We start from the raw sequence: 14,782 nt of genomic DNA, 5'->3' as shown, positions 1-14,782 counted from the left end.
GAAAGCAACACATAGATAGCAGAAAAACCTTCAGCTGACATGCAGACACTCAATGTTTCAGAGTAAAAACCCCTCTCTCTGCAGACAGATCCACCTGTCTGCATGTGGTACCTAGACCTTTTAAATACACAAAATGGGCCAGATTCACGTATTTTCGCGTAAATCTGCGGCGGCGTAACGTATCACATTTACGTTACACCGCCGCAAGTTTTACGGGCAAGTGCTTAATTCACAAAGCACTTGCCTGTAAAGTTGCGGTGGCGTATCGTAAATCCGCCCGGCGCAAGCCCGCCTAATTCAAATGGGGCGTGTATCATTTAAATTAGGAGCGTTCCCGCGCGGAACGTACTAGGCATTTTCCGTCCCTAAAATTTCCCGACGTGCATTGAGCTAAATGACGTCGCAAGGACGTCATTGGTTTCGACGTTAACGTAAATGGCGTCCAGCGCCATTCACGGGCGACTTACGCAAACGACGTTAAATTTGAAATTTTGACGTGGGAACGACGGCCATACTTAACATTGGCTAGACCACCTAGGGGGCAGCTTTATCTTTACGCTGCATATCTCTTACGGAAACGGCGTAAATTTACTGCGACGGGCAAGCGTACGTTCGTGAATCGGCGTAACGACTCATTTTCATATTCTACACCGACCGCAATGGAATCGCCACCTAACGGCCGGCCTAGAATTGCAGCCTAAAATCTGACGGTGTAAGTCACTTACACCTGTCGGATCTTAGGGAGATCTATGCGTAACCTGATTCTATGAATCAGCCGCATAGATACGACCGTCGGATCTCAGAGATACGACGGTGTATCAGGAGATACGCCATTGTATCTCTTTTCTGAACCTGGCCCAATGTCTCCAAAACTAACTAAATCTATCACTTCTCCCAGCTGGAGAGATGTCTTATCCAGTGCAGGGAGATGCACTTTCACAACATCACTTCCAGTCTACAATCTTTCAGATGCAGCCTGCCAAACTCTGGAGGAGACAGCAAACCATGTCATCCCACACTGGGAGGAGCAGACTGCTCTTGCTGTCTTAAAAGGAACACACTCCATCAATTAAATATTTATATATTAAAATAATCAGAAGAGTGGGGAAGCACCACTTGCCATCCAGTGACGTGATGTACTGCTGTCACTGGAATAGAAGGGTGATATTTCGGTCATCAATGCAGCAATAATCGAGATATTATTTTTTAGGGCTGACAATTAACTTCAATGTAAAAGTAATCCCAGCATCTAAGAAGTCGCTAGATTACTTTTCCAGGTGGTGGAAGGTGGTTGTTTTTGAGGCCTCCCCCAGTCCTTTGCGTGTTTTCTACATTTGCCTGTTGCTTTGACAGGGCATTATTAGAAGTGATAAATATAACAAACTCAACTGACATTGGGGGCTATTTACAAAAGGCAAATACACTTTGCACTACAAGTACAAGTGCACTTGGAAGTGCAGGCGCTGTATATCTGAGGGGAAGATCTGAAGCACTGCTGATTTTATCATCCAATCATGTGCAAGCTAAAATGCTGTTTTTTATTTTTCTTGTATGTCTCCCTCAGATCTACAGCCAGTGCACTTTCAGTGCAAAGTAGATTTACCTGTCGTAAATAACCCCCCCCCCCCACTTGGAAGTGCAGGCGCTGTATATCTGAGGGGAAGATCTGAAGCACTGCTGATTTTATCATCCAATCATGTGCAAGCTAAAATGCTGTTTTTTATTTTTCTTGTATGTCTCCCTCAGATCTACAGCCAGTGCACTTTCAGTGCAAAGTAGATTTACCTGTCGTAATTAACCCCCCCCCCCGCCCCCCCCCCCCCCGTGTATGAAGGAACACACATTTTTCCACAACCAATGCCCCTTCTGCTTTCACAAGAGTGGAACTTACTGATGCTAGAGGATGAATTATGAGTTTAAATCCTAACACCTGACAGATTTTTTTTTATAATACGAGGAAGGTTTTCACTGTTGTCGATGACTGCACTGTGGAGATTTTCTCTCACTATGGGGTTGACTTACTAAAAAAGCAAGTAGACTGTTTACTGTGTAAAGGAATTAATCCCAACATTTAGTTAAATAAAGTGAAGCTCTGCTGACTTCCATAATATATTCATGTTCAAGCAAATATTTTTTTTTTCATGCATGTGACTGGACTATTCTTTGTGAAACGTCACCTCATTCATTAAGCTGTGGGGCAAATTCCCTCGCAAACTACACAGGCTTTTTTTCCTTTTGTAAATTGATCTCTGTGCTTCTCAGTGCCACCCCTGTAACAATGGGGCAAGAAATTATAGGAACAAGGGTCACCACAGAAAGGCGCAGGCACTATATAAAACATGAACACAGTTTTACCCCTTTTTCTTACTGTAGCAACAAATTGTGTTTCTGCTGCTGTCTTTGTTTGTATTGGAGAGATTTACCATGAATTCCTATTCTGCTGACTCCCCATCCCTAGAACAAGTAAATCTGTCTATGAGACAAAGACAGAATAAAACCTGACCAGTTCTAATGCTTTACTGCTGTATACAATACAAAAATATGTTTTGCCTGTAGTAAGGATTTAAAGCCTATCTTCAGGGAAAGGAAAAATGCTCCCATACATTGGGGCTGTCCCCACACCGTAAGCGTTAAACAATCATTTAGGTCTAGGGGACTAAAAGCTATTTTACTAACCTAATCGTAAGCAACCCTCCACAGCAAGCAACCTCCTCTACTCCTCCTTACTTTCCAGTAAACCTTTTCTATGAACACAGGGTCTTATCAGTGCTGACCAGCTTCTTGCCTGGCTCTTACTCTGAGGCCTCGTACACACAACCAAGAAACTCGACGGGCGAAACACACCGTTTTGCTCGTCGAGTTCCTTGTGAAGCCGTCGAGAAACTCGACAAGCCAATTTTCTCCATTCCCATCAAGGAAATAGAGAACATGCTTTCTTTTTGGCTCGTCGAGTTTCTCGACAGTTTCCTCGACAAAAATGTACACACGACCGGTTTCCTCGGCAAAAAAATATCTCCCAGCAAGTTTCTTGCTGTTTTTTGCCGAGAAACTCGGTCGTGTGTACGAGGCCTGATTCACTGGTTTCAATAAGTAGTTCTTATAAGTAGTAGGGTGTGAAGAACACATAACAGACACACTCTTGATGGCCATTTTTAAAAGGCCTTAAGCTGAAAATGTTCTGCTTTAATGAGACAACCAAACCATAAAGAAGAGGACCAAGCAGAAACATAAATATCTCTTTATACAATTTAAAGTGTGTTAAATTCTAACTATAAGAATATGTCAGTTATATAACATTTAAATTTACAGCTTCTAAAAATTACTGTGCATAAAATAATCTATTAAAAAAATCTAAAATACAATATACAAGAATAAACAACATTTTATTCTGGTTTTAAATTATAAAGCATATTGTACTAGTGCAAATGACTGCTGCCCCGCAGCATATAGAGGCCACAAATCCTCGTCCATAATGATGATTTTTGGCTTAACCTGTATTACAGTGGTTTTGAAATAAACCTTTCAACCCTTAAATCTTTTATACCCAAGCTTATCCATTTGTGTCCAACAAATGTCCTCAATCAATTTGATGTCTTCCCTCAGCATGTTACGTTGCCACATATTTATACTGGCAGGTGAAATATCTCCTTCGTGGGGTAGGTAGAATAAGTTGGTGGAACTGGCAAAAATTATTTGGTTTAAACTTGCAGGTGAAAGAGGAATGCCAAAAAAGGAGTATATTCTTTCAGTAGTCTGTTGTGGTAAGTTAACAATATCTTCAAATTTGATCAAAAGATAATTTTTTGAGGGTAAGTCACTGTTTATCCTAATCGCTGCTGCTGTATTTGCTAACCACAGATGAGAAAGCTTTGCAATGTCATGTGACTTAGAGTTAGATAATTCTTCTTGTAAGGATTCATACTCATATGCATAGCCGGAAATTGAGCTACATTTCTGCTTTTCTTTCTCCTGGAACATTGATGATAAACGTTGAGGAACATTTTTTAATAAATAAAGACTGGGATTACTTTTATAAAACATGGAATAAACCCATGCTCGTGGGTCACGAACAATAAGTAATGCCCTTAGCTGAGGCCCAACAACCTTATGAATAAATGGAAGCTTTAAAGTCCAACTTCCACTACTTAGGCCAAGGACAGGCTGAGCCTTAGGGAATAATGATAGATGATTGCGCAATTGTCTAATATAGTCTGCATCTCTCTCATAAATTCCTTTTAGTCTATTTTTTTGCTCAAAAAGAGTGTCTTTCCTTTTAGATCTTCTTCTTTTATCTTTGCTAGATGAGGGATGATGAAAAAGTTTGAGCTTATTGACCTCCTGTAAATCAATGTTCTGTAAATGGAGCTGTGTGTTTTGAAGTAAAGACTGAAGCCAGCCTTGAATTAGTTGAAAATGTCCATCCTGTACATCAGAGCCAGTCCATTCACATGCATCAAGAAATGGATCAATTTTGTACTGTGCTTCAGGAATGTCAATGTAAGCTGTAGGGACCTTGATGTAAACAAAATCTGAACTGTTAAGAAAAAGTACTTTTAAAATTTCCGCTCCTGAACCTGGCAGAGATGTAATCACTACAGTAGGCAAACTAGAAGAATGGGTTTCAGATATCTTAATGTTGTCTGTATCTGCAACCTCACTGTTCCACTTTGGACAAATAGGCTGGGTACATGTTGTCCACACATCTACTAATTCAAAAAACCACAGTGTTATGATTAGAACCAATATCCAACGCATCAATTTACCAAATGGAATATAGAATCTCCAGTGAAATGCTAAAATCCCCAAGCCCACACATAACATTAAACCGATTATCAGATTGATCTTAAGTCCAAAGTGAAACACATTCACATTAATTAGTTTATTTTTCTTTACATGCTCAGTTCCTAAGCCAAACTCTACTATTTTATTTTGGTCTTCTAATTTTGCATACCCCCCAAAGCCAAGAAAATTAAATCTGACCTGGAGATTGTTATAATCTGTTACCATGGACACCACATTTTCTGTATTATTTATTTTTACAGAGAGTTTAACTCCATATTTGCTACTGTCTAGGAATCTTAAATTTGAAACATTGACATATGGTCCATGAAATAAATATGCAATCCTGGAAATTTTTTGGTTAATTGGAAAAGTAACATTAACAAACTGAGTCCAGCGCTTTTTGAACTCTGCTGTCTGTTCAGCTTCTTGTATTTTAGCAACAGGACTATTACCATTTTGATCTATCCAAAACATTTTGTAATGTGCGTCCCAAATGTCCATCATAGCACCATTTAATTTGTTCAAATGTTTATAGGGAACATATTTAAAATCTATGTCTAAATTATGGAAAAAGGCACTAACTAAAGAGATTGGAGAGTCTTCATGCTTTTCAATATGGTCAAGCACAAGCAAAGTCTGATGGTTTAAAAGTAACAGACAACGATACACACTTTTTAATCTCATGGAAGACGAGTAGGAAGCCACTGCTTCACCGCTTACAAAAATAGAACCCCCTTGTTGACTTGCTGTTATAATCTCACCTGATGCATCTCCAGATGCATTTGTTGTCCATTTCAGCCATTGTGAACATTCACCAAGTTGTCCTTCCCATGGGTTATTGCACTGGCTTGTAGGAGACGGAGCAAAAACTAAAATATTATTTAAATGACTATATTTTGGACCGTAAAGGGCCTCTGAAACAAATACTTGTCCATTGGGAGCAAATGTAAAAGAATTCTGATCGGGATGTTCATGGCCAGGATTGAAACTTCTCCAGCCATCTACCCAGGAGTATGGTTGAAAATGGACAATGTCATAGACAGCTCGACCACCAAGCTTTCCAGACTTGAATGAAAAAAAAGTGTTAGTTTGGGAAATAGGCAAGCCAGCCCCATATGTTACAACACCCCAGTTGGAAAACAAATGCATTTTTGGTGTACCATGATCTGCTGGTGGACGTGAAGGTAGTTCAGGATTATACCACAAGTATTCTGTATGAAGCGTGCTCCATCTCTGTGCAACAGATGGCACCATTGGTCCATCTTTAGGTCTGTGCTTTCTAATTTGACCTGCTAACCAATTTCCAGCCCCATTTTTTAGAATAAACGTATCCAGGAATATGAGCTGGCTTTCTGGGCCATAGAACCAGTTGTAATTAGAATCTGCTATTCCAACCGTTCTCTGGTAACCAGGCAACAAAGTAAAATAATAAAACCAAAAGTGCATTTTCAGCCAATTGTTCTCTAAATGATTAATGCCAAAATGTCTCTGTGCTAAGAAAACATACTGTGTAATGGATTTTGCTGTGTAGCTCCCATACGCAACTCCTTCATCAAGAGAACCATCTACCACATGATTTAGCAAAAACATTGTCTTTTCCATCACATCAATAGCAATTTCCTTCCAGATGCTTGCCTGGCTTGATTTATAGTCTTCCACAACAAGTGCACCAGTGAGCAACGCAATCATGTTAGTGGTTTGGTGGTTGTGTAGGAATTGTTTACCCCAAGAACGTACTTTGGAATATTTATACATTTCACTACTCACAGTTTCAATTTTTTTCAAATACTTTTTTCTTCTGTCTCGGTCAAGTGAGTGATATAAAAAGTCAAACGCAGTGGCAAAACCAGATAATGAGTGTGCAACTGGGACTTCGTCCCCAGGGGAATTTTTAACAAGCCAATCTTTGTAGTCTGCCATTCTGTCCATATATTCTAGTACAAATGTAAATGAAGCTTTATCATCCGGGGAAAGAAGGCAGTACAGTGCCAAGGGTGGAAGATTATTCCCATAAATTTCATTCCACTTGGCTGCAAAATCAGAATGCTTCTGAGGAGGCAGGTACATAGATGGATTAGCCAACATCTTGCTAACAGCATTTTTGATTGCCCTAAATAAATGTAAATGAGTGGTATGGGACTTTTGTTTTAATCCTTGAACATCTGCGCTATCAAAATACAGCCGTGGATGAGAAGGGTTGTTTGTCTGCTTGATGGTAGCAGAGACATGAAACAGTTTCTTATGGTGAGTGACATCAATGTTGGGTGTCATCCAATTATCAGAATAATTGCTACAACATACATGGAACAATGACAGAAAAACAAAAGTAATTGTCAAAAGAGAGCGTCCTACTACATTTGGAGCCATGATCCATTAGGCTGCAAATCAATAATACATTTGATTCATTTTTCAACTGCTGTTTAGGAAATCCAATGTATACGTGACTTTGGAACACATTGCTAAATTAGTTAAAGAAAGTTGATATAGCAAGTCTGCATTTCTAATTGTTTTTTTTTTATAAGAAGCATCAACAGGGTCTTCATTACTGGTACGCATGTTTCCTTTCTCATCTAATTACTGAGATGTCATGATTGTATTCTTTTTCAAGAAAAAATAATTGAATCACTGCCAAGAAAACAGTTGCAGTAATTTATGTTTTATCTCTTATTTGATGGTTCAAGTTTTCACAGATACGCTGAAAGAGTAGTATGTATTTTGTTTTTTCATTGGACAGATTGACTGAACACTACTCTCAGATGTACTTTTGGTTTATCCTGTGGCACGGTACACAATTTTGCAACTTCTGGCATCTTAATTGTTTGCATTGGTGTTTCCAATTTCAGTTGTATAATGGAAGAAATACCTGCAGAGACAAAAATACAAATTATTGTGAAGTAGTGATAAGATATTATTAAAAGCACATGCCCATGAATAATTACAATCTAAATGATTTAGAGATTTATATATACATATTGAAATCAAGATTTAGGGGGGGGGGGAAAGGTACATTTTATATGAGACATAAACTTGGTAGATTTGCCATGGGTCTAAAGCTATACAGCTAGCAAGTATATGTTAAGCCAAAACCTTTTAGGTTTAGTTAAATTAGTAAAGGGTTAAAAGCCCAGCCTGTGTCCCGCCAGGGAGTTTTTATTTCATGTCCTGTCATGGGGACACAACACAAAAACCAAAGCAAACTGAATTCCTATCAGTTGTTACAGGAATGTCTGTCCCCACTGAATGATTTTTCTTATCTTCTACTTTTGTGACAACTCAAAAGTTTTGCCTTTTTCATATCATCTGGTCAGGACTTAATTTACCAAGACAGGAGAGTCCAACATGTGCATGGTAGCCAGTTTCTAACTTCAGCTTGTTTAACCACTTCCAGACCGCCGTATGTATATGTATGTCGGCAGAATGGCACGTACAGGCACATTGGCGTACCTGTACGTCCCTGCCTAGACGTGGGTCGGGGGTCCGATCGGGACCCCCCCGCTACATGCGGCGGTCGGATTCCCGCGGGGAGCGATCCGGGATGATGGCGCGGCTATTCGTTTATAGCCGCCCCATCGCGATCGCTCCCTGGAGCTGAAGAACGGGGAGAGCCGTGTGTAAACACGGCTTCCCCGTGCCTCACTGTGGCGGCTGCATCGATCGAGTGATCCCTTTTATAGGGAGACTCGATCAATGATGTCAGACCTACAGCCACACCCCCCTACAGTTGTTAACACACACTAGGTGAACCCTAACTCCTGCAGCGCCCCCTGTGGTTAACTCCCAAACTGCAACTGTCATTTTCACAATAAACAATGCAATTTAAATGCATTTTTTGCTGTGAAAATGACAATGGTCCCAAAAATGTGTCAAAATTGTCCGAAGTGTCCGCCATAATGTCGCAGTCACGAAAAAAAATCGCTGATCGCCGCCATTAGTAGTAAAAAAAAAAAAAAAAGAATAAAACTATCCCTATATTGTAAACGCTATAAATGTTGCGCAAACCAATCGATAAACGCTTATTGCAATTTTTTTTACCAAAAATAGGTAGAAGAATACGTATCGGCCTAAACTGAGGAAAAAAAAAACATTTTATATATGTTTTTGGGGGATATTTATTATAGCAAAAAGTAAAAAATCTTGATTTTTTTTCAAAATTGTTGCTCTATTTTTGTTTATAGCGCAAAAAATAAAAACCTCAGAGGTGATCAAATACCACCAAAAGAAAGCTCTATTTGTGGGGAAAAAAGGACGCCAATTTTGTTTGGGAGCCACGTCGCACGACCGCAAAATTGTCTGTTAAAGCGACGCAGTGCCGAACTGTAAAAACCCCTTGGGTCATTTAACAGCATATTGGTCCGGTCCTTAAGTGGTTAATTGAACTTTGACTAAAAAACGGATTAAAGCTGCACCAGATTTTGCACTCTAGCATTTTAGTAAATCAACCCCATAGACATTGGAGGTGCGTCCATAAAGGGAGCAGAAGCACCGCCCACCCCCCTCTTGCCACCACTCCAATCACCAGAGATAGATTAATGCATTTCATGAATCTATCTATGGTCGCTGCTGACACCCCCTATTCAGGTGTCCGGCCACTTTTTGAGCACCGGGCATCTGAATTACAGCGGCAGGGGTGTTTTTTGAAAAGCACCTGATTAGAGACAAAGGCTCTAATTGGTGCCCAAAAATGTGAATAGCGGGTGCAGCGATATGCATTCACTATTCACTCAGCTGTGTGTTAGCAAAGCAAAGGAATTTGCTTTGCTAAATCTGACAAGCCTCTCAGCCAATTGGGTGCACCTGGGCAGACGGCAGGCGGCACAGTGGCAGCATTTGGGGCACAGTGGCAGCATTTAATGGGCACAGTGGCAACATTTAATGGGCACAGTGGCATTTGATGGGCATAGTGGCAGCATTTAATGGACACAGTGGCAACCTTTGATGGGCAGTGGCAGCATTTGGGGCACAGTGGCTTTGTCTGATGGGCACAGTGTGGCTGGAATTGATGTTTTTTTTCTAAATTTCTCAGTTTGTTTTTGCCCCTCGATTGGTTTGCGCAACATTTATAGCGTTATTGATTTATATATATATATATATATATATATATATATATATATATATATATATATATAAATCAATTGTACAAAGTTAACCACTTCAGCCCCGGAAGATTTGGCTGCTCAATGATCAGGCCATTTTTTGCGATACGGCACTGCCTCGCTTTAACTGACAATTGCGCAGTCGTGCCATGTTGTACCCAAACAAAATTGACATCCTTTTTTTCCCACAAATCGAGCTTTCTTTTGGTGATATTTGATCACCACTGCGATTTTTATTTTCTGCGCTATAAACAAAAAACTAGCAACTATTTTGAAAAAAAAAACACAATATTTTGTACTTTTTGCTATAATAAATATCCCCATTTTTTATTTTTTTTTAAAAAAGGTATTTTTCTCAGTTTAGGCCAATATGTATTCTTCTATATATTTTTGGTAATAAAAATCGCAATAAGCGTATATTGATTGGTTTGCGCAAAAGTTATAGCGTCTACAAAATAGGGGATAGATTTATGGCCTTTTTATTATTTCTTTTTACTAGTAATTGCGGTGATCTGCGATTTTTAATCGGTACTGCGACATTATGGCAGACACATCGGACAGTTGACACATTTTTGGGACCATTGGCATTTATACAGCGATTAGTGCTATATAAATGCACAGATTAAAGTGTAAATGTCCCTGGCAGGGAAGGGGTTAATACTAGGAGGCGATAAAGGGGTTAAATTTCCTAGTGTGTGTTCTAACTGTGGGGGGAGGGGCCTCACTATAGGAGATGACAGGTCATGGTTCCAAGCATGTAGGAACTCACGATCTGCATCTCCTCTCCTCACAGAACAGGGACGTGTGTGTGTTTACACACACATGTCCCTGTTCTGCCTCTCGTGCATGCGATCGCTCGTGGCCGGTGGTCATCGCGACTGCCGGTCATGAGCATTGGCACCCCCGCAGTGCAGCGGGCATGCGCCTCCTGCGTAGTGTGAGTGCGCCCACTATAAAGGGACCAACGTACAGCTACGACAGTTCGCGTGATCGTGCCGACCTGCCACAGTATAATGACGCCGACAGGTCAGCAAGTGGTTAAAATGTATTTTTTTAAATTGTGCGTGAGGTTACTGCAGAGGTTTTAGGAAACAATGGGATGTTATTTACTAAAGGCAACTCCACTTTGCACTGAAAGTGCACTTGGAAGTGCAGTTGCTATAGATCTGAGGGGGACATGCAAGGAATTAAGAAAAAAAATGTTTTTGCCTGCGCATAATTGGATGATGGGTTTGGATTCCCCTCAGATCTACAGCAATTGCACTTTCAGTGCACTTGTAGTGCAGAGTGGATTTGACTTTAGTAAATCAACCCCAAAGTGTACAGGTAAGAAGGAAGTAGAAACCATTATTCTTGCTGGGCCTCAAGTTAATTTAAAAAGCCGAAACTGAAAGTGGAACATTGTTCAAACACATGAACCAATGTAGAAGTCACTTTATGAAAAAAAGTTTGTTAACACTACAGAAGGTATGTTTAATGACAGTTTGATGATGGCCTTTAACCTGTTAAGACCCGGACCATTATACAGGTTAAGGACCTTGCCCCTTTTTGCGATTTGACACTGTGTCGCTTTAACTGACAATTGAGTGGTCGTGCGACGTGGCTCCCAAACAAAATTGGCGTCCTTTTTTTCCCATAAATGGAGCTTTCTTTTGGTGGTATTTGATCACCTCTGCGGTTTTTATTTTTTGCGCTATAAACTAAAATAGAGCGACAATTTTGAAAAAAAAAAAAAAAATGTTTTACTTTTTGCTTTAGTAAATATCCCCAAACAAGATATAAAACACATTGTTTTCCTCAGTTCAGGCCTATACGTATTCTTCTACCTATTTTTGGTAAAAAAAAACGCAATAAGCGTTTATCGATTGTAAACACTATAAATTTTGCGCAAACCAAAATAGGGGATAGTTTTAAGGCATTTTTATTAATATTTTTTTTTTTATATATTAATGGTGGCGATCATTGATTTTTTCGTGACTGCGACATTATGGCGGACACATCGGACACTTTTGACACATTTTTTGGGACCATTGTCATTTTCACAGCGAAAAGTGCTATAAAAATGCACTGTGTACTGTGAAAATGACAATGGCAGTGAAGGGGTTAACCGCTAGGGAGCGCTTTAGGGGTTAAGTGTGATCTCATGTGTGTTTCTTACTTTAGGGGGGAGGGGCTGGACGTGTGAAGTCAGTGATCATCGTTCCCTATATCAGGGAACAGACGATCACTGACACTGCCACAGAGAAGAACAGGGAAGGTGTGTTTACACTCACCTCTCCCTCTTCTTCAGCTCCTGTGACCCGATCGCGAGACACCGGCAGCGGTCGGGTCTGCGGGTCCCGCGGGCACGGTCATGGAGCTACGGACCGGGTCGCGAGCGCGCCGCCTGCGGAGCACTCGCGACCCACGGCTGGACTCTTAAAGGTCGTGCCATTCTGCGGACGTATATAGTCATGCGGCGGTCCTTAAGTGGTTAATGGACTTTCTTAAAACATGCAAGTCTTACCAAGGATGACTTTTCGAAAAACTGAAAATATAAAAAAAATTAATTATTTTTCTCTTGTAAATTTCTTTCTTTTTACATTTTGTAATAGATCTGCAGAATTTCCAGCAACAATTATGAGTTGCATAAGTGTTATGAAAAGCCTAGTAAGGCTCAGTTCACACATCTAATGCCATGGAAAACACATGTTCCACATCAAATAAAGACTTTCTACACCGAAAAATTGGCACAAGGTTGCAGAACACTTGTGCCAACAGCCTGAGGTTGGAAATCTGACCTTTGTTTTTTGTTTTTTTACCAGTAGTCATTTTTGATAATGATCAAATCCAGGTTAAGGATTATTAACACAAAATGCTAAAATAAGTGCATTCTATTTAATGAAGTTCTTAGGGTAAAAAAAGCGATAACAGTCATCTTAACATACTAAACATGTGTAAAGCCCTGGAGCATCATATTGAAGATCTTTAACCTTGCTGTACACAATTAACACCACAAAACCAGTAGCTATTACACATAAAGAGTAAAGATTAACAAGCAGCAGAACACATACTTTTAGCCATCTAAAGGAGGTTATTACTTGTGCAAGTTTTTTTTTTTTTCTGTTAACAGCAATGATTTTTCTTTATTGAAATCCTTGTCATGGTACAATAAAAGCAAACATGTTTTTATGTCTAGTGATAAACATCTATATAGATGTAAACACGGCAAACATGTAAGGAATTTATGTGGAGTCAAAGTCATATGTGCATCATTTCATCATAAAAGTATGAAAACTGTGTACTGACACTTATGCAGTTTTAGTGCTTTGGTGCTTTTTGCAGATTTGCATTACAGTCCATTTAACATGGTTTTCTATGGAACACGTTCTGTAGTGCAAATCTGCAAAATGCGCTAAAACTGCATAGGTGTGAATCCAGCCATACAGCACACAGAGTACTGTAGATCTCCTGCTACTAAAAGGCAAACATAACAAACACAAATGATGAACATAACTTTCATGCCGCGTACACACAGTCGTTTTTTGTGATGAAATAAAACGACGTTTTAAAAAACGTAATTTAAAATGATCGTGTGTGGGCAAAACATTTTTTTGTCTTCTGAAAAACGACCAAAAAAAAATTTGAACATGCTTCAATTTTTTATGTCGCTTTTCAAAATGTCGTTTTTTTTGTGTCATTTAAAATGATTGTGTGTGTGGGCTAAAACGAAAATTTTAAACCCGCGCATGCTCAGAAGCAAGTTATGATGCAAGCTTGAATGGAACAGAGTGCCACCGTACGTGCTGAACGTAACCGCGCTTTGCTAGAGCATTTTGAAAAAACGATGGTGTGTAGGCAACGTCGTTTTTTAAAATGAAGTTGGGAAAACTTATTTTTTTTTTCATGAGAAAAAACAACGTTTTTTTACAAGACAAAAAACGGCCGTGTGTACGCGGCATCAACCTTCCAAGGAGGTACATGGATTGACATTCTTGTGCAAGCTACACTGTATTCCATGTCCATGGTTAGTGGGTGATAAATATCTGGGGCCAAGATTTCTTAGGCCTCGTACACACGATAGGTTAACCACTAGCCGACCAGCCACCGTCATTATACGGCGGCAGGTCGGCTCTCCTGGGCGAAAGCCCGTAGCTATACGTCCTATCGTATAGCCGCCACTAGGGGGCGCGTGCGCGCCAGCGGAGGCGCGCGCGCGCGCCCCCCGCTCGCCCCCGACTCCCGTGCGTGTGCCCGACGGGCGCGATCGCCGCCGGGCACACGCGATCGCTCGTTACAGAGCGGGGACCGGGAGCTGTGTGTGTAAACACACAGCTCCCGGTCCTGTCAGCGGGGGAAATGCTGATTTTCTGTTCATACACTGTATGAACAGAAGATCAGTGTTTCCCCTAGTGAGGCCACCCCCCCCCACAGTAAGAACACACCCAGGCATACTTAACCCCTTCCCCGCCCCCTAGTGTTAACCCCTTCACTGCCAGTGGCATTTTTATAGTAATCTAATGCATTTTTATAGCACTGATCGCTATAAAAATGCCAATGGTCCCAAAAATTTGTCAAAAGTGTCCGAAGTGTCCGCCATAATGTCGCAGTAACGAAAAAAAATCGCTGATCGCCGCCATTACTAGTAAAAAAAATATATTAATAAAAATGCCATAAAAATACCCCCTATTTTGTAAACGCTATAACTTTTGCGCAAACCAATCATTAAACGCTTATTGCGATTTTTTTTACGAAAAATATGTAGAAGAATACGTATCGGCCTAAACTAAGGAAAACAATTTTTTTTTTATATATTTTTGGGGGATATTTATTACAGCAAAATGTAAAAAATATTATTTTTTTTCAAAATTGTCGCTCTATTTTTGTTTATGGCGCAAAAAATAAAAACCGCAGAGGTGATCAAATAC

The 14,782-nt window shown here is 40.1% G+C and overlaps 1 protein-coding gene across 1 annotated transcript in view; it reads right to left on the bottom strand.

The window, feature by feature from the left end:
- Positions 1-3,222: 3,222 nt before the first annotated feature.
- Positions 3,223-14,782, bottom strand: part of DSEL (dermatan sulfate epimerase like) — a 53,574-nt gene continuing 42,014 nt past the window's right edge. The window contains exon 2 of the mRNA XM_040353907.1: positions 3,223-7,645. Within this exon, the coding sequence (XP_040209841.1) occupies positions 3,523-7,149 (3,627 nt within the window). The 5' untranslated portion in view covers positions 7,150-7,645 and the 3' untranslated portion in view covers positions 3,223-3,522. The remainder of the gene's footprint in view (positions 7,646-14,782) is intronic.

This window comes from Rana temporaria, chromosome 5, assembly GCF_905171775.1.
Source record: "Rana temporaria chromosome 5, aRanTem1.1, whole genome shotgun sequence".
NCBI classification, from domain to species: domain Eukaryota; kingdom Metazoa; phylum Chordata; class Amphibia; order Anura; family Ranidae; genus Rana; species Rana temporaria.
The sequence above is the reverse complement of the archived record's forward strand: the minus strand, read 5'-3'. Positions and strand labels throughout refer to the sequence as shown.